Source organism: Canis lupus, chromosome 7, assembly GCF_003254725.2.
Source record: "Canis lupus dingo isolate Sandy chromosome 7, ASM325472v2, whole genome shotgun sequence".
NCBI lineage: Eukaryota > Metazoa > Chordata > Mammalia > Carnivora > Canidae > Canis > Canis lupus.
The window spans coordinates 1,599,265-1,620,424 of record NC_064249.1 but is presented as its reverse complement, the minus strand read 5'-3'; the positions used below and the strand labels follow the sequence as shown (position 1 = coordinate 1,620,424).

Here is a 21,160-nt window from a genome sequence, read left to right as displayed (position 1 = left end):
GCATCCCCACCAACAGGGCACAAGGGTCTCCTCTCTGCTTCCTCGCCAGCATTTGTTATTTCTCCTCTTTCTAGCCATTCTAACGGGTGTGAGGTCATATCTTGTTGTGGTTTTGATTTGTATTTCCCTGATAGCTAATGCTGTTGAGCAACTTCTCATGTACCTGTTGGCCATTTGCATATATCTTCTTTGGAAAAACGTCTATTCAGATCTGTCCATTTTTAAATCAGATTTTTGTTTGTTTTTTTTTTTTTCTATTGAGTTGTAGGAGTTCTTTATGTATTTTGGGTATTAGCCACTTATCAGATAATAGGATTTACAAATATTTTCTCCCATTCAGTAGGTTGCCTTTTCTTTTGGTGATGATTTCCTTTGCTCTGCAGAAGGGCTCAATAAGCTGGAGTCCCACTTATTTATTTTTGCTTTTGTTTTTTGTTTTTGTTTTTGTTTTTGCTTTGGTGTCAGATTCAAAAATCCATCACCAAGAGTTATGTCAAGGAGCTTACTATGTTTTTTTCTAGCAGTTTTATGGTTTCAGGTAAAGGTGATGTTTCTTTTTTTTAGTATTTTATGTATTTATTTCAGAGAGAGAGCATACACACACGTGGGGAGGAGCAGAGGGAGAGGGAGAGAAGCCCAAGCAGATTCTGAGCTGTGGGCAGAGCCTGGCACGGGGCTCAACCCCTGGACCCTGGGATTATGATCCAAACTAAAATCAAGAGTTGGCTGCTTAACCGACTGAGCCACCCAGGTGCCCCTAGATGAGGTCTCTGACTGAGTGTCTGTTGATGGCCTGCTGAGTGCTGAACTCTGTGGGAGGGCTCCCGGGGGCCAGCCTGGAGAGGGTCCACAGGAGATTCTAGGCCTCTTCCACATCTGTCTGGAGCCCTCATCCACTCTTGGAGGCCCCATGGTGCTGGGAGCAGAGTGGGGGTGCTGCGGGAGGAAGCCTGAGGAAAGTAGGGGAGCTCAGGGCCAGCCAGTGGCCCAGCCCCCTCTTCTCCATCCTCCTGACTGTCCCCGAGGCTTGGAGCAGGGTGGCCCAACTCCCTGAGCATGAAGAAGCTCAGCAAGACTTGGCTAATTCCAGAAACTCCAGGCCCAGCCTCAGGCACCAGTCTTGACATGACTCCCTGCTTTCCCAGCCCAATCTAGGTGTGCTCCATGGTGCATTTGGAATAAGGCGTGGTTGAAAGGGTATAGTCACTTTTCTGCACCTTCACTCTCACGGTCCTGGCCCAGACAGACCAGTTGTCATAACCACAATGTCTCCTTGCCCACCGGTGTCCCTTGGAGCAAAAGGTCTTCTAGCCCAGGTCTTTGGGCAGTGGTGTTGCATCACACAGCCGAGGAGCTACCGTCTTCCTAAATGTCTCTAAGGATCTCCCAAAATAGGCCAAAAATGGGGGTGGGGGGCAGATTCCTCCTATGTCTTTAGCCCCTGGGGAAGGGGCTTCCTAGGAGTCAGGGCCAGCAACTAGCCAGATGCAGGCGGAGCCCCTGCAGGTGCCCCCTAGCTGCAGGTGCTCTTCGCCATTTAGGCTCCGTTCAAGTCACCAGACCTCCGTGGCCCAGCGGCTGGAGGACAGACACCAGGAGGGAAGTTGGAGACCTGAGTTCTGGTTCACCGTCTGCCTCATCTTAGCCATGTGGCCTTAGCCAGCCATGTGGCCTTGAGCTCTATGAACTTAATAAATGCTCCCAGAGAGCATGCGGTTGCTGCCGTCTGCCCTGACGCTTCACTGGAGGCAGGAGACGATGGGCATGCTGTCAACAGGAGTCTCCAACAAGATGACGACTGGGGAGCTGCTGGCACACTGTAAAGCGCCACGCCGGCTGAGATGTTCTTACAGTCTGCTCAAGGAACTTCAGGGAAGTGCTCCATGTAGGCAGGTGTGCATATGGGAGTGTGTGGCCACAGGCACACGGGCTCCTCTTCCAGAGTGGAGATCCAGCACCCAAGCCCTGGAGGATCCTCCTTTCATGTGAAATTCTCTGCTTCCTCATCAGCGGGAGTACTTTCCTTCCATGGTCGGTGTCTCCAAGGAGCTCTGTTCTGGGCCACGTAAGCATCTGCCCCTGAGGATGTCCCCACTTCACAGCCCAAAGGCCCTCTTCTTCTTATGTCTGGAAGCACCTCCTGGGCCAGTATGTGGGAGGTGGTCAAAGGGGCCACTGAGCTGCCCTCGGACTTCCAGCATGGGGTGCGGGGTGCTGAACTTAGCGGGATCGTCCTGACCCTCGACTATGCTCTTCCAGGAACTGGTGTATCCTCTGAGATTCTGGGATTATTTCATGTTGAAACCTTATAAGGCTCCTTCCCAGGATGAACAGTTTCAGGGACAGTGGGGTCAGCCTCTGGGTTCAAAAGCTGTGACCACAGAACAGGGGGCTCAGAGGGCAGGATAGTCATGCCTCTGACTTGTCTGACATGAAAGAGAGATGGCCAAGGTCTGAGGGGTGTCCTTTGCCACGGGGTCTGTCCTCACAAGAGGTTAACACCTGCCGGGGATTTCCTTTCCAAAATGTAACAGAGATGTGTACACATGAAACTTTAGGTCCTTGCTCCCCAAACCTGTCCTAAGAAGCTAAGAAAACCCACTTGTCAGATGTGAAGGGGGAGGAGATTCCAGAGAAGATTTTCAGAAAATCCACGTTTTCCTGCAGGTTAGCAGTGAGGCAGAGAGCAGGGCGTGGAGACGGAGCTGGCTTCCCAAGGGCCACAGTGGTTTGTTCCCACGGCAGATGTCATGGAGCGCCCGCCCGTGGCAGGGTGCTGGGGTACACAAGACATTTTGCACCCTGGTGCCCGATAACGCCGGGAGCCGCGGGGGCCTGACCCTCCCACCAGCCTGGGACTCAGACTTGGAGCCTCAAGCCCAACAGGGCAAGATGCCTCCTTCACCGGAGCTGTGAGCTCCCTGGAGGATGTAGCACCATCTTGAAAGACCCACAAGCTACAGCCTGGGGTTTTTATGGTCTTTTCTAATTGGGCTGCAGTTGTCCAGATGCTTTGGAACCAGAAACTGGATCTGAATTACCCACATTTCTTACTATTGCCCTGATTGATGCAGGCCCCCAGTTTCCACCTCTCAGAGGCGACGAGGGACGCTAACCGTTATTAACCAGATCTCTGAGGGACTCTGCACTCCCAGGATGGGCATCAAAACTTTCATGGGTTTGAGTTGGGGTTTTTTTACATTTTAAAAATTCAGGTGATAGAAGATGCCCAACACCTGACATCAGGTTGTGCCTGTTGTGCCTCACCTGACCGAGTAGACCGATCTACCAGCCTCTGTCCTTCGGTTTGCAAACTGGGATTCCCTCCTGAGTAGGTGCTGCTGGCCTCAGGGTGCTGGGATGGAATCATGGGGCCGTGCCTCCCTGGCCTTAGGATGCCCCAGCAGACCCACCACCACCACAGCCACCTCCAAACAGAACGGGCTAGCTCTTTGCCTGGATGTCAGGGCTTTGGCTTGCGGGGGGAGGGGGGGGCCTCTGCTCTCCACACTCCACACGAAGCTACGTGCCAGAGAAAGGAAAGGAGGACCAGCCCGGGGTGGGACCCCCTGCTCCCCGCCAGAGAGGGAGTGGGGCCCAGGAGGAGACCAGGATCGGCACTCCTGCTGCTGAAGTCCCACCTTGAGTGACTCAGGCCCAGAGGCTCTCGTCTCTCCCTCCCTCCCTCCCTCCCTCCCTCTCTCTCTCTCTCTCTCTCTCTCTCTGACTCAAACTGCTCAGTAAGCAGCTCCTCTCACCCAGAGAACTCCCCGCGCCCTGGGGCCCTGATTGCCCCCTGCTGAGCGAGGCCATGCTCCCCAGACCCCCCAAAAAAGTGGAGCAGAGCTGCCGCACTGCACCGTGAGGCCCCCTCTGCCCCCGGGGACGAGCCAGCGGCGCCTGTGCCTGGTCCTGGCTAAAATCCCAGGAAGGCGAAAGAGAGCCCCTGCATGCCGGGCACAGAGGGGGAGCAGGAGGCAAAGGGGGTCCGTCCTCGAGGCGTTTTCCATACAGGTGCTTTGTCGTGGCTTCGCCGGGCCCCGCGCGTGTGCTCTGGCTCTCACGAGGAGGGCGTGGGGATTCCACTGCTGAAGGTGGCCCTGCCGGCACCCGCTGGGTGTGTGACTCGCTGGGGAAGAGCAGGGTGTGTCCTGCTGGGAGCCGGTTTGGCCAGCCCCACCTTGCTGGCAGAAGCGTGCTTTCAAAATGGGCTAATAGCTGGGGACACAGACACTCTTTTCATCTCGGTCTGCCCAGCACATGCTTGCCTCCCTCTGTCTGGTCAGCTGCGGCTGGAGGAGAACTCTCCAGACTCCGCCAACCAGCTCGGGAGGCCCAGGTCAAGAGGTTAGGGGAGGAATCCTGGTCCCCCATGGCCGGAAGCCACACGTGGGGCCACCCCCACAAGCGGGCTTGCCTCCTCCGGAACCCCTCCGCCTTCCTGGCGGCTCATTTCGTTGCCAAGGATCCCCTGTGCCCACGGAGGCCCGAATTCCCGTCCCTGGCACACATTCCCATGGCAAGTCAAGGCACTCCTTTGGGCGCTTGCGATGAGGCCAGCCCTGTTCTAGGCACGGCGAAGGGCGTCTTTACCCCGGAGGACTTGGGGAAAATGACCATCGCCAACCAAAGAACGCATGAGGTCACAGCCAGTGGGGGTGTGCAGATGGGTCAGTCTGGCTCTGGGCACAATGGGGATCCAGAGAAGGGGCCTTGGCTGGGTCAGAGCAGGCTTTGTGCAGGTGACTGGAGAAGAAGCCTTGGAGAAACAGGATTTGGGAGGAGGGGCAAGGGAAGCGATGCAGGATGGAGGAGAGGCTGGCAGACGCAGGCCACGGCCTGTGTCATCAGACGGCATCAAGCCATATGTTGGGGGGGGGCAGGGGTGACCGGATAGACAAGGGCCCAGGCTGGTGAGTTTGTCTTGCAAGAGGCAGCGGGCTTGTCAAGCAAGGAAAGCTGTCTGAGGAAGGTCAAGTGGATGGCACCACCAGGAAGGCCCCCGGGTCCCAGAGGCCAGTCGGGGGCTGGCGGGAGTCCCTGAAACTGTTGAGCAGCAATCTGAGGCCTGCTGGGGCCGCGGCCTGGGCGGTGGGAGGGGGAAGGAGGAGTCAGAAGGGATTCTCAGTTGGAAGGACAGAAGGATGCCATATCTTCCTGAATGGCTGGACACTGTCGCGTCCTAGGACCTTGGGCCAACTGGAGCTCCTCCAGGTCGGGGGCCTCTTCGGACTGTCTCAGGGAGAAACTGACTCTAGTCAGTTCTTTGAGGCCCTGGGCCTTGTCCGTGTTAGTCTGGTCACCCTCCCAGACTCAGTTTCCTTGCCTGCAAAGTGAGAGGGTTGGCCTCTGAGCCTTCCTGACGTGAGGAGGAGCCGGAAGAGGGGGCAGGACTCAGCAGGACATAAATGACAGGTTTTCCAAGAACGAAGGGGAGAAGGGGAGAAAGGGAGTGCCAAGACCTAAGTCATCAGCAGAAGTGGGGGCAGAGCAGGGCCTGGGCGGGAGGGGCTTCTTGCAAAGGACAGCTCTGTCCAGGGCATCTGGAAGTGCCATCCAAGTGCCGACCTCCCGAGACCCCGTGCGCTTTCTCCCAGGTGGAGAAACATGTCTCTCTGGACACACCCTGGGCTTCCCCTAGTGTCGGGCCCAGCCTGGTCTCTGGTTGAGGGTCAGCTCTGCCCACCCCACCACCCGGGAAGTTGAGCTTCCAGCCTCTGGAATGTTCTGATGCATGGGCCATCCATCGAGGCTGGAGTTTCCCAAGGAAGCCTGAGATAACCAGACGGGGTGGGGGGGGGGGCGGGGGGTGTGTGTGTCTCACTGTCCTTTGTATTCAAAGCAGAGGACGCTGCCAGCAGATCACTATCTGAGTGTGGGGGTGGGCCTGGGAGCCCCGGCCTGGGCAATGGAGCGCTCGCTCCTCGCTGCTGGGGGCACATGTGCACGCTGCTCGGATTCCGGCCCAGCTGCGGCGGCTTGCTCAGGACCTGGGGGGCGGGGGGGGGCGGGCATCTCGCGGGGCGCGATGACGGCGAGGCCGACCGGCGTCCAGGGCCTGGGGGCCAGAGGCAGCTAACCCTCCCGCAGTGCTGGGGGCAACCTGCCCGGTGAAGAAATGTCCTGCCCCACATGCAGCCGGCACCCACGTCAGGAACACCGCGTCGCTCTGTCATAAAGCCGAGCCCGCTAATCACGCTCCCCGGAACCCTTCTGAGCCCCGTTCTGCAGCGGGGTGAGCCCAGAGGAGGGCGGCCCCTCTCCCGCACTAGCCTGCATGGGCTCATCCATGTGCCACCCTGCTCCCCCTTTCCTATGGCTCGGGTCATATAAAGCCCTTGGCCAGGTCCTAGAGGCCACCGTCTGTCTCCAGCCTGAGCACCGGAGGGCCACAGATGTCCCTACTGAACAAACATTTACATCATGCGCTGTCCCAAGCACTTTACAAACATCCATTCACTGCATTCTTCCCACACTGGGTACAATTATAATCCCGGTTTTATAGATTCAAAAACAAAACAAAACTAAGGCGTGCTGTGTTTAATTAAGGTAGCCAAGGCCACCCATCGGGTCGTCGACTCTGCCAGGGCTCAGCCCAGGCGGAGCGGCTCCAGAATCCCTGGTGTTGACCATCGGGTCTCCCTCTGCCCAGGGGGCTGGAGCAATGTAGCTGGGGTCCCAGGATTCCAGCCTGATAGAAACCTGGAAAGGTCACGGGCCATTGGTCTGAGCCTGGGAGGGAGACTGGACCCCCTGCCATATGGGGACGGGAAAGGGTCGGGCAAGGAGGAAGCCTGGCTCCCACCCGTCCAAGGACAGCACAGGGTCATGACGGCGGGAGGCACCCACGGCTGTCCTCAGCCCCCAGCCACCGTAACCCCAGGGGCCTGGGTGACGCCGCTGGGGTGTGGCTGGCGGGGGTCAGGAAATGCAGTCCCACCGGGTCAGCCTGCCTCCTCCGCCACAGCTGCTCCCCACCGCGCACAGCGCCCTTCCCCGGGGCTGCCCACCCTCGCCGAGACTTGGCAGGGCCGCCCGCTGCTCCTTTTCCCAGCACAGGAGAGCAGAGCCCAAAGCCTCTGTCAGGCTTAATCAGCATGATCACATTTTCACTGGGTTTGGTCCAGGATGAGCCTTTGGGCTCCTCATCAGGTGTCTGAGATGACGTCCAGGAGCGTCATTTACTGAGAACAAGAGAGTTCCTTGTTGCATTTCCATGTGCGGCTTAGCCGGCCCCATGGGAGTGCTCAGCTTGCTCTCGCAAGTGCCATCATCACCTTTCCCACCCAGGGAGGATGGAGTGCAGAGGGGTGTGGCCACTGGCCTAAAGCAGGGGAGGCCTAATTGCATATTTTGTGCGAGGTGCACATTCCATGTCAAAAATGCTCAGAAAATTGCCCCCACTCCTCTTCGCTCTGCCTGTTATTGTCCACTTAGGCCTCCCCGGCACCTGCACACCTGTTCCCTTTGCGGTAGGTTGGTTTGACCCAGTTTGGGGAAGAAAACTGCCCGCCTGAATGCCCAGCCAAGCATGTGGGTGGACGAGGTGGGAGTGTCATTGCCGAGGTTAACAGTGTGTGGCTGCTGACTTTGGGTGCCACTTGTGACTGGGACCTTGACCCACGGGGGATTTCCCCCACAGAGATGAAAGGCAACTGGCCAAGACAAGGCCCCTTCCCAGGCTTTTGTGGCTACAGCTGGTGTGAAGGACAGTGAGCCAGTTTCCCAACCACGTCCCCTACACGCGTGCACACACGCACTCACACTCATGGGGTGGGGCAGGCAGGCTCTGGGCTGCTAGACTTGGCCTTGGCTCATCCCAGCAAAGGTGAGATCCAAGTCAGCACCTGTGTGGAGACACTTTATCTCTGCAGACTCGGTGTTGCCCTCTAGTCTGAGGACAAGTCGGAGCACGCAGACCCACCACCAGCCTGTGAGCTCCTGGGAAAGTCCCCCTTCCACAGATCTGTTCCGAGCCCAGTCCTCACCCAGTCTCCAGCTTTGCAGGCTCTTCCCCGGGGGGGGGGGGGGGGGGGGGGGGGGGCGGGGGGGCTGCCTCCCCAGGTGAGCTCACACAGAGCCCTGGGGGTCGCCCCATGTTTTCCTGCCAGATGGAGCCTCTGCCCAACCTCTCCCTCCTGCCAGCCTGACAACAAAGCCAGAAGACCCCCGCCCCTTATACCCCACCCTAAGCCCCTGGGCCAGAGCCCTTGTTAAAGAGAGCCCAAGAGCAGAAGCGTTTGCTCCCTTTGGCCTGTGAGGGGTTCCCCTGGAGGGCCTGTTACCATTTGCTTCTTGCCCTGGCAGAGGAGAGGCAACAGTTCAGCAAAAAAAAAAAATAATAATAATAATAATAATAATAATAATAACAGTGCAAAACAGTTCTGGCCAAAAAAGGAGGAATTTCCCCACGCTGCGTACTGATGACCCAGGAAGGCTGGCTGTGTTGGAGGCTGCCGGTATCTGGGGATGGCACAGGGGGCTGAGCGGGGACGTGGGGACCTGAGCACATGCCCATTCCTCTCTGAGTTGGAAGTCCCCTGTCTTCTCTGGGCCTCTGACTCCCAGGTAGGGCTGGATGAGTGGCTTCCCCCCACAGTAAGAAACACATCGCAGCCCAGCATCCCTGTGCTGTTTCACAGCACCACATGTGTCTCTGCTCCCTGCATCGAACTCTGAGAGCTTACGTGCCAGCGTATGCTATTCTGTTCCTTTTAAAAATTTTTATTTTATTTTATTTTTAAAGATTTTATTTATTTATTCATGGCAGACACTGAGAAAGAGGCAGAGACACAGGCAGAGGGAGAAGCAGGCTCCCTGCCGGGAGCACGATGTGGGACTCGATCCTGGGACCCCAGGGTCACACCCCGGGCCGAAGGCAGGCACTAAACCCCTGAGCCACCCAGGCGTCCCTGTCCCATTTTTTTTAAATTTTTTAAAAATTTTTTTCTGTTTTTTTTTTAAATGAGAGTCACAATCGGCTAAATCGATGTCAGTTTGAAAAATAATGATGTATGAGATGACGGCCAAGGTGCCTTCCACCACAAACATCCCGGGATCCCACGATCATCGTGACACAGGCCAGGGCAGGACCGCGTCCCGTGGCCCGCTGGATCCAGGATCCCCGGTCAGGAACCTGGACTGAGCCTTTCTCCCTTTCTCTGAGCAGATCTACAACGGGACCCTCAAGCGGGAGAATGACAACAGGCGCTTCAGCTCCTACAGCCAGATGGAGAACTGGGGCCGGCACTACCCACGGGGCACCTGTACCACCACTGGCGCCGGCAGCGACATCTGCTTCATGCAGAAGATCAAGGCGAGCCGCAGCGAGCCGGACCTCTACTGTGACCCTCGCGGCACCCTGCGCAAGGGCACGCTGGGCAACCGGGGCCAGAAGACCACCCAGAACCGCTACAGCTTCTACAGCACCTGCAGCGGCCAGAAGGCGGTCAAGAAGTGTCCCGTGCGCCCGTCCTCCTGCACCTCCAAGCCGGACCCCGTGTACGTCCCACCCATCTCCTGCAACAAGGACCTGTCCTTTGGCCACTCGAGGGCCAGCTCCAAGTAAGTGCCACCAGGCTGCGTGGGGGGCGGCGGGCGGGCTGGGGGCCAGGCTGGGGGCCAGGCTGCACTCTGCGAGGCAGCTACTCACAATAGGAAGGACCACCTCGGTCCCCAGGACGTTCACCGTCCCCGCCAGGGGGTGTTCCTGGCCTTGGGACACTCTCCGTGAAGCGGGGAGACCGAACCCCGACAGCAACACGAATGCAGGAACCTGGAGGTTCTACAGGGTCTCAGGCTGTGAACAGAGCGGGGCTAATGAGAGGAGCTGGCCAGGCCAGCGGGGATCCAAGCGTGCGCCTCCAGACAGCAGCAGCACCTGGGAACATGTGAGAAATGCTAATTTCTGGGTCGTGCCCAGACCTATGGACTCAGAAACTCTCGGGGGGGGGGGGGGGAGGGGGAGGGCAGCAACGTGTGCTTTAACAAGGCCTCCAGGGGACTGGGCATCTGTGATCTTGGGCGGGCAACTCTCTGCCCGTGTCCCGAAAGAGCAAAGCCGTGCGCCCTGATGTAGGCCATGGGAGAGGGGGCCGCGGTCCACCTCACAGGACAAAAGTCAACCAGGACAGACAGTCGTAAAAACCGAGGAACTGGAGCTAGTGCTGAGGAACAGAGGACACCTTGTCTCAACACCCAGGGACCATCAGGAAAGAGACGAAGTGGGGTGTCCTGTAAAGAGCCACAGGCACAGGGTGGCTTGGGCACAGCCACAGCGTCTCGGGCACGGGGGACGTTGGGCCTGCACTCCGGGGCTCAGAGCTCCATAAGCCTCCAAACTGCTCCTTATCACCACCTACATTGATGCCTTCATTTGACAAACATTAACGCGGCATCTACACTGCTCCAGGGTCTGTGGTAAGGTCTGGGACACGGCCCAGAGCTACCCTAGGGCGACAGCATCAGCTGATTAACCGCTTGTCCCAGAGCTCCAGGAGCCTCTCAGGCCTCATCTCTGATCCTCAAGGCCCCTTCCAGGCAGATGCTGGAACTCCCGAGGTGGAAACGTGCACGGCAAAGTGAACTCAGGGTCACACAGCTGATAGAGCATCCTGTGCTTGTCCCCACTGTGTCACAGTGTTTTCATAATAAGCTGAGCCCCGCTGTGAAGCTGGACCTCTCCCAACTACTCAAAGGCCATCAGGTGGACTTAGGATGATTTGGAGAAGGACTAAGAAGCCCTCTCTCGTGGAGCAGGGGTGGCGGCGGCATCTAGCCCGGGCTTATTGCCCCCAAACCAGAGGCCCTGAGAGGACAAGGCCTGGGTAGGACATGGAAGGGGATGTATGGCAAGCCACGTAGAGATGATGTGACATTTTCTCAATGCAGGGTACGAGTGCTACTGATACCAGAAACATCAGAGAGCTCTGCCCCTTGGGTGATTTTTCCAGAAATGGAGCTAGGATGCCACACTAAAACCACAAATATTTACTGAGCATTTACTATGGCAAGGCTGAGGCTAGTACAAACGAGGAGAAGGCTCCCTCCAGAAATGCTGGGGAGACGTCTAGTGGGGTGGGGCTGGGGCCCCAGAAGGGGCTGCCCCTGCCCTCGGGAAGTTTCCATCTCTGTGGGGAACCAGGACACACACAGGTGGAAAGGCAGCCTGGCAGTCAGGCACACCTGAGCCCTGATGTGGACTCGGCGATGAGAAGACTCTGGAGTGGACCTCGTAGGCGGCTGGAGAGCGTGCGGCAGGGCAGAGCAGAGCCAGAGCCTTGGTTTGAAATATGCGATGTTTAGGTCTGTGTCTCCAAAAAGCTGGCTCTCCGCCATTTCATGCGGTCCAACTTAACCCGGGCCCTTGGCTATTGCTGTCAGTGGTCTGCACCTGAACCTGCAGCCTGGGGAAGCCACTGTCGGGAACACCACAGTGAGCAGGTTTCAGGACGGCTAGTCTGGCAAAAGGGAGCAAAGCTCTGGATGGGGGAGCTTGGAGGAGAGAGGCAGTTCTGGGGGTCTCCTGCTGTGGGCCAGTGAGAGTGCTCATGGTCACGAGGAAGGCAGTGCCGTGAGGATGGAGCGGGTGTGAGAATTTTTATGTAAGAAGTTGGGGCAGCCCGGGGAGCTCAGCGGTTTAGCGCCGCCTTCAGCCCAGGGCGTGATCCTGGGGTCCCGGGATCGAATCCCACGTCGGGCTCCCTGCATGGAGCTTGCTTCTCCCTCTGCCTATGTCTCTGCCTCTCCCTCTGTCTCTCTCTCTCTCTGTGTCTCTCATGAATAAATAAATAAAATCTTAAAAAAAGAAGAAGAATTAGCTGGACTTTGGGAGAGATGGAGGCATCGATGGATAGAGACAGAAGGGAGGGAAGATGGATGCATGGATGGATGGATGCATGGACAGGCTCGCAGCATTCTCTTCCATTTTCCCAGCATCCGACATAGACATGAGAGATGGCGAGTGGGTGGGGAGCTTCCCCGCAGAAATAGGGCAGTTTGTCCTCAGTGCACAGCTAATTTATCTGTCTGGATGCAGACCCATGACCAGGGCGTCATCGCACCGAGCCTCTTCCCTCTGGCAGAGCTGCTCCACGGAGCGTTCTCCAAGTGGGCCCGGGGCTGCCTTGTTCTGCTTTGATGAGGCCGTGGCCGCTTGGGCATCCAGGGGGATTTCTGAGCCCCCAGCCCGGGGCCGCCAGCCTGCCCTGTGACCGCCCTCGGCCCATTGCCCACAGGATCTGCAGTGAGGATATTGAGTGCAGTGGGCTGACCATCCCCAAGGCTGTGCAGTACCTGAGCTCCCAGGACGAGAAGTACCAGGCCATCGGGGCCTATTACATCCAGCACACCTGTTTCCAGGACGAATCGGCCAAACAACAGGTAACTGCATACCTTCCTCCCCCGGAGGCCGGGGCAGGGACTGGGCCTGTCAGCCTGAGCCCATTTGGAAGGGTGGGGAGGGCAGTGGCAATTGCTCCCCTTCGCCCTGCCTGGCCGCCTGGGGCGAGGAGTCTGCTGGGCATTGCCTAAGATCACAGCTGGGCAGCTTAGCCCTCTAGCTGGGTGGACATTAGTCAGGCGTGTTTCCTCCACTGGTCGTGGAAGGAACAGCCGTGGGTTCAACAGAAATCCCCTTTCCCAACTGCCACCAGAGAATGTGACTACTTTCTACCCTTCAACTCCCTCCCCACCCCCTTTCCCTCTTTCTGTCTCGTCTCTCTGCCTCTCTGTCTCCCCCCTCCCTCTGCTCTCCATAGCTTGATCCTCTTTCGCACCCAGCACCCATGGGAGATCTCACCATCTCCCGAGTTTGGGTGGCGGGAAGGACACCTGTGGGGCTCCGCAGTGCAGCGCAAGGGTGTAGGGTCCTAGACGGGTTTCCTAGAGATTCCAGGATCCATCCGCATCAACGTTCCTGCCACAGGAGAGAGAGTTCCCGGGGGAGGGTCTGTCCTGCTTTAGGACTCTGACGCAGCTCTGTATGCATTCCCTCCCCTGGTCCTCGCCGCCGTGCTTCCGAGGAGGGAAGCGGGGCTCCGAGCAGAGGAGTGCCTTCCTGGGGTCTCCTGCGCGGACGTGGGGGAGCAAGCATCTGAGTCCATCTTGCCGTCTGGTCTGGTCGGTTGCCATTACGCCACGCTGTGTATTTATTTGGGTTGACTTGAATATTTCGGAACTGATGGTAGACTCCCGGGTCTGAGAAAAATCGCTTTGAGTAGAGTCCTTAGATCAGCCTCACGTCCTTGACCGGGCGAGGCGGCCCCCCTGTCCCAACAGGTGTATCAGCTGGGAGGCATCTGCAAGCTGGTGGACCTCCTCCGGAGCCCCAACCAGAACGTGCAGCAGGCTGCGGCTGGGGCCCTGCGTAACCTGGTGTTCCGGAGTGTCACGAACAAGCTGGAGACCCGGAGGCAGAGCGGGATCCGAGAGGCTGTCAGCCTCCTGAGGAGAACCGGGAGCACTGAGATCCAGAAACAACTGACCGGTAGGGAGCCCGAGGCCTGGAGGGCTGGCGGGGTTCCGGGGCCGCTGGCTGCAGCCCCCAGGTGGGGTGTGGGGCAGCCCCTCCAGGCTGGGCTGCAGAATCGGCCCCAGGCTAACACCCCGGGAGCCCCGCGTACCGGCCCCAGCCAGAATAGTGGTGTCCACATGGTGCGCACCCACGAGGGACCGAGATCTTTCTAAAGATAGAAGGCGAAGGGTGGAAGGCCAGGTCCAGGCAAGATCCAAACTCAGCGGAGCCTGCGATCTGCAGGTGAAGGGAGGAGGGGCGTCGATGAGACAGACTAACGGGGTCTCAAGCGCCTTCCCGTGCTCAGGCCGGGGCTCGAGAGACAGAAGGAGCTCTGAAGCCCTCAGACTGGACGGGGAAGAGGAGACCGTGCGTGGAGTGACATGAGAAGTATTTCTGGGGTGACTCTCAGGTGGAAACCAGAGAACATTAGGCAACTCTGAGTGCTCACATTCATATTAAGAGCCGTGGAGCAGTCAAGTGTGTCGGGATCACTTTCCATATTCCTAATTTTAACCTAGATAAAGAAGTCGAGGTGCTCCCCGCCCTCTAGAACCCGCAGTCTCCTTGGGACGCTGCTGGGAAGCAGGCTGAGGGGGCCAGATGTAGTAAAGCAGGCCCGCTTGGAGGGTGACCTTTCCGCAGGGCTCCGTTGCCGGAGCAGGCTGGGGAGGCACCCCGTTGCCTGGGCCCTTCCCGAGCCTGGCCTGTGTGGAGCTGACCGTCCCCACCCTGCAGGGCTGCTCTGGAACCTGTCGTCCACTGACGAGCTGAAGGAGGAGCTCATCGCCGACGCCCTGCCTGTGCTGGCCGACCGGGTCATCATCCCCTTCTCCGGCTGGTGTGACGGCAACAGCAACGTGACCCGGGAAATGGTGGACCCCGAAGTCTTCTTCAATGCCACCGGCTGCTTGAGGTGAGAGGAGAGCAGGTCCCCGGGGCTCTTTGTCCCCGGCCCTGGGCCTTTCCCAGGCCGCCCCATCTCGGCCAGGACTCAGCCTGGGCCGAGAGCATGCAAGGTGGGCTGGCCCACACTGGTCCTCATGGCAGACTCCAGGCGTCCCTGACCCCCCGATAAAGATCGGGACTCCGAACCCCCTTAAGGGACCACGGCCGACTTAGGTAGAAATCTGAGTGGAAATGCCAGATCTGAATCGCCAAACTGGTTCAACCATGTCCCCACCCCGCCCCCGTCCCCCCCAAAATGCCTTTCATGGACTGTCCTGAAGAGTGTTCTTTTGGGCAAAAGTCTGTGGATTGGCTCCTAATGAGTCACTTCCCAGCTGTGGTGCTAAAACCAGCTGCCATATTCATCGGCACGAAGGCGGCACTGCTCTGCGCAAAGTCTCCTGCGTCCCACGCGGGAGTGAGGCAAGGCCCCGGGCTGTTGGTGGAGGGAACCGGAGAGGGGTTAGAAGCTGGCTCATGGGTGCCGGTGTGGAGGTGAAGCGGAGAATGGGTCCCCTGAAGGGCCACGCCTTGCTCTGATGGTGCTCCTGGTCCCCAGCTCCTGGGAGCCCCAGAATGAGGGCTGCAGTCGGCCTGGGCTCCTGTGGCTCAGCCTCCATCGGTGGCCTCCAGTGAGCAAAGCCAGGGGACTAAGGACTCAATGGGGCACCCGCACCAAGCGAATAGGCCCAGGCTGCTTGGGAAGGAGCCCACGGCTGGGACAGACCAGAGCTTCCATGGGGAAGCAGCACGTGGCCCCCACCCCTCGGCTCCATCCTGAGACCCAGCCCCTGGCCCAGGCACCCCCCAGCACTTCTCCTGCCCCCAGAGAGAAACTGGGCAGGCCGAAGCTTCCAGCCCCCGTTCAGCAGGTGCCCACAGGTGGGAGGACATGTGCCTTGGCCTGCCAGCTGCCCCGGAGCCCGTGACAGTCATAAAGTTCCAGGCCTGGGGCCCAGGTGGGCAGACAGGGGGGTGCGCAGAGCTGAGCTCAAATGAGAGCCCACCCAGCCTCAGGCAGGAAGGCGCCGCAGAACTGGCCGGATGACGTTCCCTTCCCTCGTCCTCGTTTCTCTGGCTTCCTCTTCTCCTCCCCAGCCTCCAGCCTCTCCCCATCCCCTCTGCCCCTGCGCCCCCACCTGCGTGCCCCCGACAAGCCTCCTCTCTACGCCCTCCCCTGCTCCCCTGCCTCCTCACACCCTCCCTGTTCTCTCCCCCAGGAACCTGAGCTCGGCCGATGCCGGCCGCCAGACCATGCGGAACTACACGGGGCTCATTGACTCCCTCATGGCCTACGTCCAGAACTGCGTGGCCGCCAGCCGCTGTGATGACAAGGTGAGCGCGCCCAGCTGGCACCCCACGCTGGTCCCGGGCCTCCGTCCTCCTCTCTGTCCCGAGCTCCCAGGCCCAGGGCCTCCCCCAGACCCGTGAGGGTGGCGCCCTGGACTCGCTCCTATCCCCAGCTCCACGAGGCAGGCCTGCACTGTCGGGGTCCTTAGGCACGGCCTGGTGACAGGACAGAGGCTCAGGGACTGGCCAGTGAGGGGGAGGGCTGGGTGCAGACAGCTCTGTTGGCCGGGGCACGGGGGGCAGGGGCAGGTCCCCGTCCCTCGCTTAGAGACACCCCCGTGACGTCTGTTTGTCCTTCTGTGCTGTCCTGCGCTTGGCGCACCCGGAGGTGACCGTGGTCCCAGCTGCCTCATGGGCTGCTTGAAGGGCTCAATGACGTAATAAGCAAAGCACGAAGAGGGCCGGGCACCGGGTGAGCTCTCTGCGACCTCCACGGCTCCCGTGGTCCTGAGGACCCACGCTCGTCCCCCAGGGACCCTCCCTGCACTGGGGCTCTGGCCCCCCCACCGTTTCCCGCTGCCTCCCAAGGAGGCCATTGGCAAAGCCACCCTCCTGTCCCCTCTGGACTTCTGGACACACTGTCACAAAGAGACAGAAAGGAAAAACCACGAGGGAAGAGAAACTGAGGGCTGAGATGTTTGTAGCACGGCAGGACAGCGACTCGGGAGGACAGCGAGGTTCCGTGGTCCCCAGGTGACCGGGGACTGTCGGGGCATCACGGGCACTGGGTCCCGCACACGGTCTCCTTGTGGAGAGATTTTGTCTTTGCCTCCTCCACTGGAAGTGACAGCGGGGCCTCAGGAGAGACTCAGTCAGCAGCTCAGCCAGGTCCCGAGGGGCATCATGTTTTTCTGCTCTGGAAGCGACACCCCGTGTCCTGTGTAACCCGGACCCTGCAGCCCTGAGCCCCTCAAGCCCTAGCGGGGCCAGGCATCACTGGGATGGGGGGTCTGCTGGCCCAAGCCTCAGCCTGTCCCCAGGGGACAAATGGGTCGGGATCCCAAGTCTCACAGCCCGTGCGGACGTGGGGTAGGTCAGGCACCTGTGGTTTGGGGAGCTGAGGACCAGCCAGCCGTGAAAGGGGAATCACAGGGACATGGGGGCTCCAGGGCTTTGGAGCCTAAATACGTCAAGGCCAGTCCTGGGATACCTGCCGGGACAGGTGTGTTCTCAGGAGCCCGGCCCGACCGCCGGCACAGTGGCTGTAGCGGTAGAAGCAGTGGCCGCTGCCAGTCGTGTCCTACTATGTGCTGCCCCATGGCGGGCGCTTCCAGGCGCTTCTGATCTGCCCAGTAGCCCAGTGAAGTAGGTGCTACAGTCCTGTTTTACGACTGAGAACCCGGGGCCGGGAGGGGAAGCAAGCCACGCAAGCTCCCCCGGCTGGGAAATGATAGAACTGGATTCAAATCCAGGCTCGGGGACGTCCGGGGGGTCGCTGCAGACGGTGGCGGCTGCCCGTGCCCGTCCCTCCTGGGGCCCCTGGCTCGTTGGCTCGGGCAGGCGTGCGCCCGGGAAGCCCTCCGGGCAGGGCCAGGCTCAGCCGCCCTGCTTCTGCTTGGCCCCTAGTCCGTGGAGAACTGCATGTGCATCCTGCACAACCTCTCCTACCGCCTGGACGCGGAGGTGCCCACGCGCTACCGCCAGCTGGAGTACAACGCGCGCAACGCCTACACGGAGAAGTCCTCCACCGGCTGCTTCAGCAACAAGAGCGATAAGATGATGGTGAGCACGGCCCACTCGCGGAGCCAGGGCCCCTGCCCGCCACGCACCCCGCTGGCCCGCTGCCCGGCCCACCCTTTCCCCTCTGTCCCCATGCCCACCCCTGAAGCCTGAACGCAGCCAGAGGGCCCAAGCGCAGGCCAGAGCCCGAGCCCCGGGCGGCTCTGCTCTCTGGGAGCTGGGGACTGGCCTTCCGTCCTGCACACAGGGGGGATCTGTGCTCTCCACGCTCTGGGAGCTCCGACCACTCAGAGATCAAAAGCTCCAGCCCCCTGTTTGCAGAGCTTTCCCCTCTTACCGCGTGCTTGGCAAGTCTGGCCTGGCCTCCCCACGACCCGGGAAGGTTTGGGCTAGCCAGCCCTCCGAGCCCCCCAGCCCGGTTGCCACCAACTCCCAAGCCTCCCAGGTTCCCCCCCAGAAGCAGGAGGGGGCTGTGGAGGCAGGGTCAGGCTCCCCCCACTGGGTGCAGCTGTGGAAACTGGGCCCAGGACCCGGGTGGGTCAGGCTCGGGATCTGACTCCGGGAGGGGAGGAAGCACTGCGGTATGAGACCCAAAAGCCGCCCGGAAGGTCTGGGCAGAGCTGGCCTGTGGCACCCGTCCCGGGATCCCGAGATGGTCTCTGCCCCCCTCAGAGACAGCCCCGCTCACTTCTGCGGAGCCTCCCATCAGAAGCAGCACCCTGAGGTGGGGGGCACCCAGATGCTCCCTGCTGACCTGCCCTCTGTCCCCAGAACAACAACTACGACTGCCCCCTCCCGGAGGAAGAGGCCAACCCCAAGGGCAGCAGCTGGCTGTACCATTCGGATGCCATCCGCACCTACCTGAACCTCATGGGCAAGAGCAAGAAAGACGCCACCTTGGAGGCCTGCGCCGGCGCCCTGCAGAACCTGACGGCCAGCAAGGGGCTGGTGAGGAGCGGCCTCCTCCCTCCCGCCCGCCGCGCCCCCATCGCTCCAGCCAAGGCCTGGCTCGCCTCCCTTCTCTGCCCTCCCACAAGCGTGTCCAGGGTCTGAGTCCTGTCGGACACCCGTGGGCTTCGGAGCTCGCTCCTACAGACACGCACAGAGGCAGCGTCACATGTGCTGGGGGGAGCGATGAGGAAGGAGAAGCGGCCCAGGCCCCTCTAGGAACTCGCAGGCGGGGGCTGGGGGGGGACCCACACCGGTGGGATTCCCTATGTGCCCGCAGAGTCCCCTGTGCCTCGTGACTCCCGACCCCGCGCTGGGCCCTGCCTGGGGAGGGGGGCGGGGACATGGGGATGGAGCATATATTTGTGGCAGGAGGGGTCTCCCGTGTGTGGAACCGACAGAGGGGAGATGGAGGGTTGGGGGCATGGGCAGGTCTAAGGAAAGCCGGGCCGACTCAGTAGATGGAGAGGCCAAATCGAGTCTGGAGGACCTGGCGGGCGGCGTGGCACGGAGCACAGGGGCCCGCTGCGGTCTGCAAGCGTTCGGGTGGGGAGGCAGCCGGCAATCCCTCCTCAGGAACTTTCCTGACTATGAGAGGATGCGGCTGGGGGTCTGCAAGAACTGCAGGCCAGTCTGGGAGCAGGTGACCGCCAGGGTGGCTTTGTCGCTAGAGACACAGATGAGCGGACCTGCTTGCAGGGGGCCCTGGGCTGTAGCTGCACCTGCGCCTCCCCTCCCCTTCGGGCCTTAGAGATGTGGGGCGTCCCGGGCATCCATGAGAGAGGAGCCCCCCCAGAAGAGGGTCCATCCTGGGTGGGACCCAACACATAACGTATTGGGTTCTACCGAGGCGTGGAAGCCGAAGGGTGGTCGGTGCCCCCTTAACTGACAAACACCACGGATGCGTGAGTGGACCGGCTGGGAACCGTCAGGGAGGCGGGCTGGCTTCCTGGGTGGGCAGCGGCATCTGCCCAGGCATCAGGGCCGCTGCAGCGAGGGGCCCGAGACGTGGCTCTCATCACCCTCTGGGCCCCAGGCGGGTCTGGGAGTAGAGGTCAAGGTCAGGAAGGTGGTGCATTTTTGCCCGGGAGCTCCGTTGGCTCCTGGGGCGCCAGCACATCTGTCTGTCTTTGCCCGTGCTTCCAACACGAAAGAGAAAAAGGTGCTGGGGCTCCCTTGTTTGGGATTTCCGGGCCCAGTTCCACCGCGGCCCCCGGGGAGCCCCAGGCGGGGAAGGCCCTCACCCGGCCCTTCTTTCTCAGATGTCCAGTGGCATGAGCCAGCTGATCGGGCTCAAGGAGAAAGGCCTGCCCCAGATCGCTCGCCTCCTGCAATCAGGCAACTCTGATGTGGTGCGGTCTGGAGCCTCCCTCCTGAGCAACATGTCCCGCCACCCCGTGCTGCACAGAGCGATGGGTAAGTGCCCCCCCCAGCCCCAGACCGCCGCGTGCCCCTGGGGCCTCCAGCTAGGACTTGGCAGACGCGCCACTTTCCAGAGCCGGCTGCAAGGCCACCCTCTCAGCCCACCCGAGGGCGGGCATTCCACGACAGAGGCTGGGAGGCAGCAAGGGCAGGTCACCCCGAGATGGGGAGCAGGTGTGCAGAGGTCGCAGCTGGGTCCCCCCCTGCGTTGCTGCTCTGAGGGGTCCCCTTTCCAGGACCCTGGCAAGGACAGTCGGGGACTGTGGCCCCAGGGGGAGCCCCTCGGCCCCTCCGTCCCTGGGCCCTCTGACCCCGTGCCCTCTGCTCCTTTCTCTCTCAGGGAACCAGGTATTCCCCGAAGTGACCAGGCTCCTCACCAGTCACACTGGGAACACCAGCAACTCGGAAGACATCCTGTCCTCGGCCTGCTACACGGTGAGGAACCTGATGGCCTCCCAGCCGCAGATGGCCAAGCAGTACTTCACCAGCAGCATGGTCAACAACATCATCAACCTGTGCCGCAGCAGGTGGGCCGGGAAGGGGCTGGCCTCCTGCCCACACACCTCCACCCCACCCTGCCCGCTCCCCAGGCAAAGCAGGCAGCTCCCTGAGAAGGCCCGGGCGGGGGGGGGGGCCAGGGGAGCAGCAGCGCCTCGTGCAGACAGGGGGAGGCTTGGACGCAGAGAAGGTCCAGAAGCCAAGAGCACTGCGGGGCGGAGTCCAGCAGCCAGGCCTCCGGGCTGCGCAGAGGAGACAGAGGCAGTGCATCCTCAGCTGCGGGCCACACGGGAAGGTCCCCAGAGGGTCAGCAGGAGACACGGAGCAGCGGACCCCGCTGGGTGGGAACTTTTTTCTGCTCCGTGAGGCTTCTTCCTCCCAGGACGAGGGCCAGGGGACCAGAATGGGGGGCACTTCCCCCTCACGGCCCCCGAGACAATCCTAAGGTACTTCTAAGTGGGCAGGGCCACAGGGTCGTGCCCAGGGTACAGAGTGACCGGCCCAGTGGGGCTCCTCTCTCATGCATGCCCGGGGCCGCCCCACATCTCTAAGGCCCGAAGGGGAGGGGAGGAGGCAGGAGGGTGCTCATTCTCATGCCTCCCCAAGTCTCACCCCACAAATGAACTTCCCGCCTGCCCAGTGCCTCACCCAAGGCTGCGGAAGCTGCCCGCCTCCTCCTGTCTGACATGTGGTCCAGCAAGGAACTGCAGGGTGTCCTCAGACAGGTAAGGGCCCGCGCCGTCCCACCGTCCCACCATCCCACCGCGCACCACCCTCCACCCCTGCCCCCTGCCCCGAAGG

The 21,160-nt window shown here is 60.6% G+C and overlaps 1 protein-coding gene across 1 annotated transcript in view; it reads left to right on the top strand.

The window, feature by feature from the left end:
* PKP1 (plakophilin 1) overlaps nt 1–21,160 on the top strand; it is a 45,791-nt gene that overhangs the window by 18,677 nt on the left and 5,954 nt on the right. The window contains exons 3-12 of the mRNA XM_025458593.3: nt 9,170–9,564; nt 12,237–12,381; nt 13,279–13,486; nt 14,252–14,429; nt 15,682–15,796; nt 17,378–17,533; nt 18,263–18,439; nt 19,702–19,855; nt 20,202–20,388; nt 21,000–21,084. Coding sequence (XP_025314378.1) covers nt 9,170–9,564; nt 12,237–12,381; nt 13,279–13,486; nt 14,252–14,429; nt 15,682–15,796; nt 17,378–17,533; nt 18,263–18,439; nt 19,702–19,855; nt 20,202–20,388; nt 21,000–21,084 — 1,800 coding nt within the window. The remainder of the gene's footprint in view (nt 1–9,169; nt 9,565–12,236; nt 12,382–13,278; nt 13,487–14,251; nt 14,430–15,681; nt 15,797–17,377; nt 17,534–18,262; nt 18,440–19,701; nt 19,856–20,201; nt 20,389–20,999; nt 21,085–21,160) is intronic.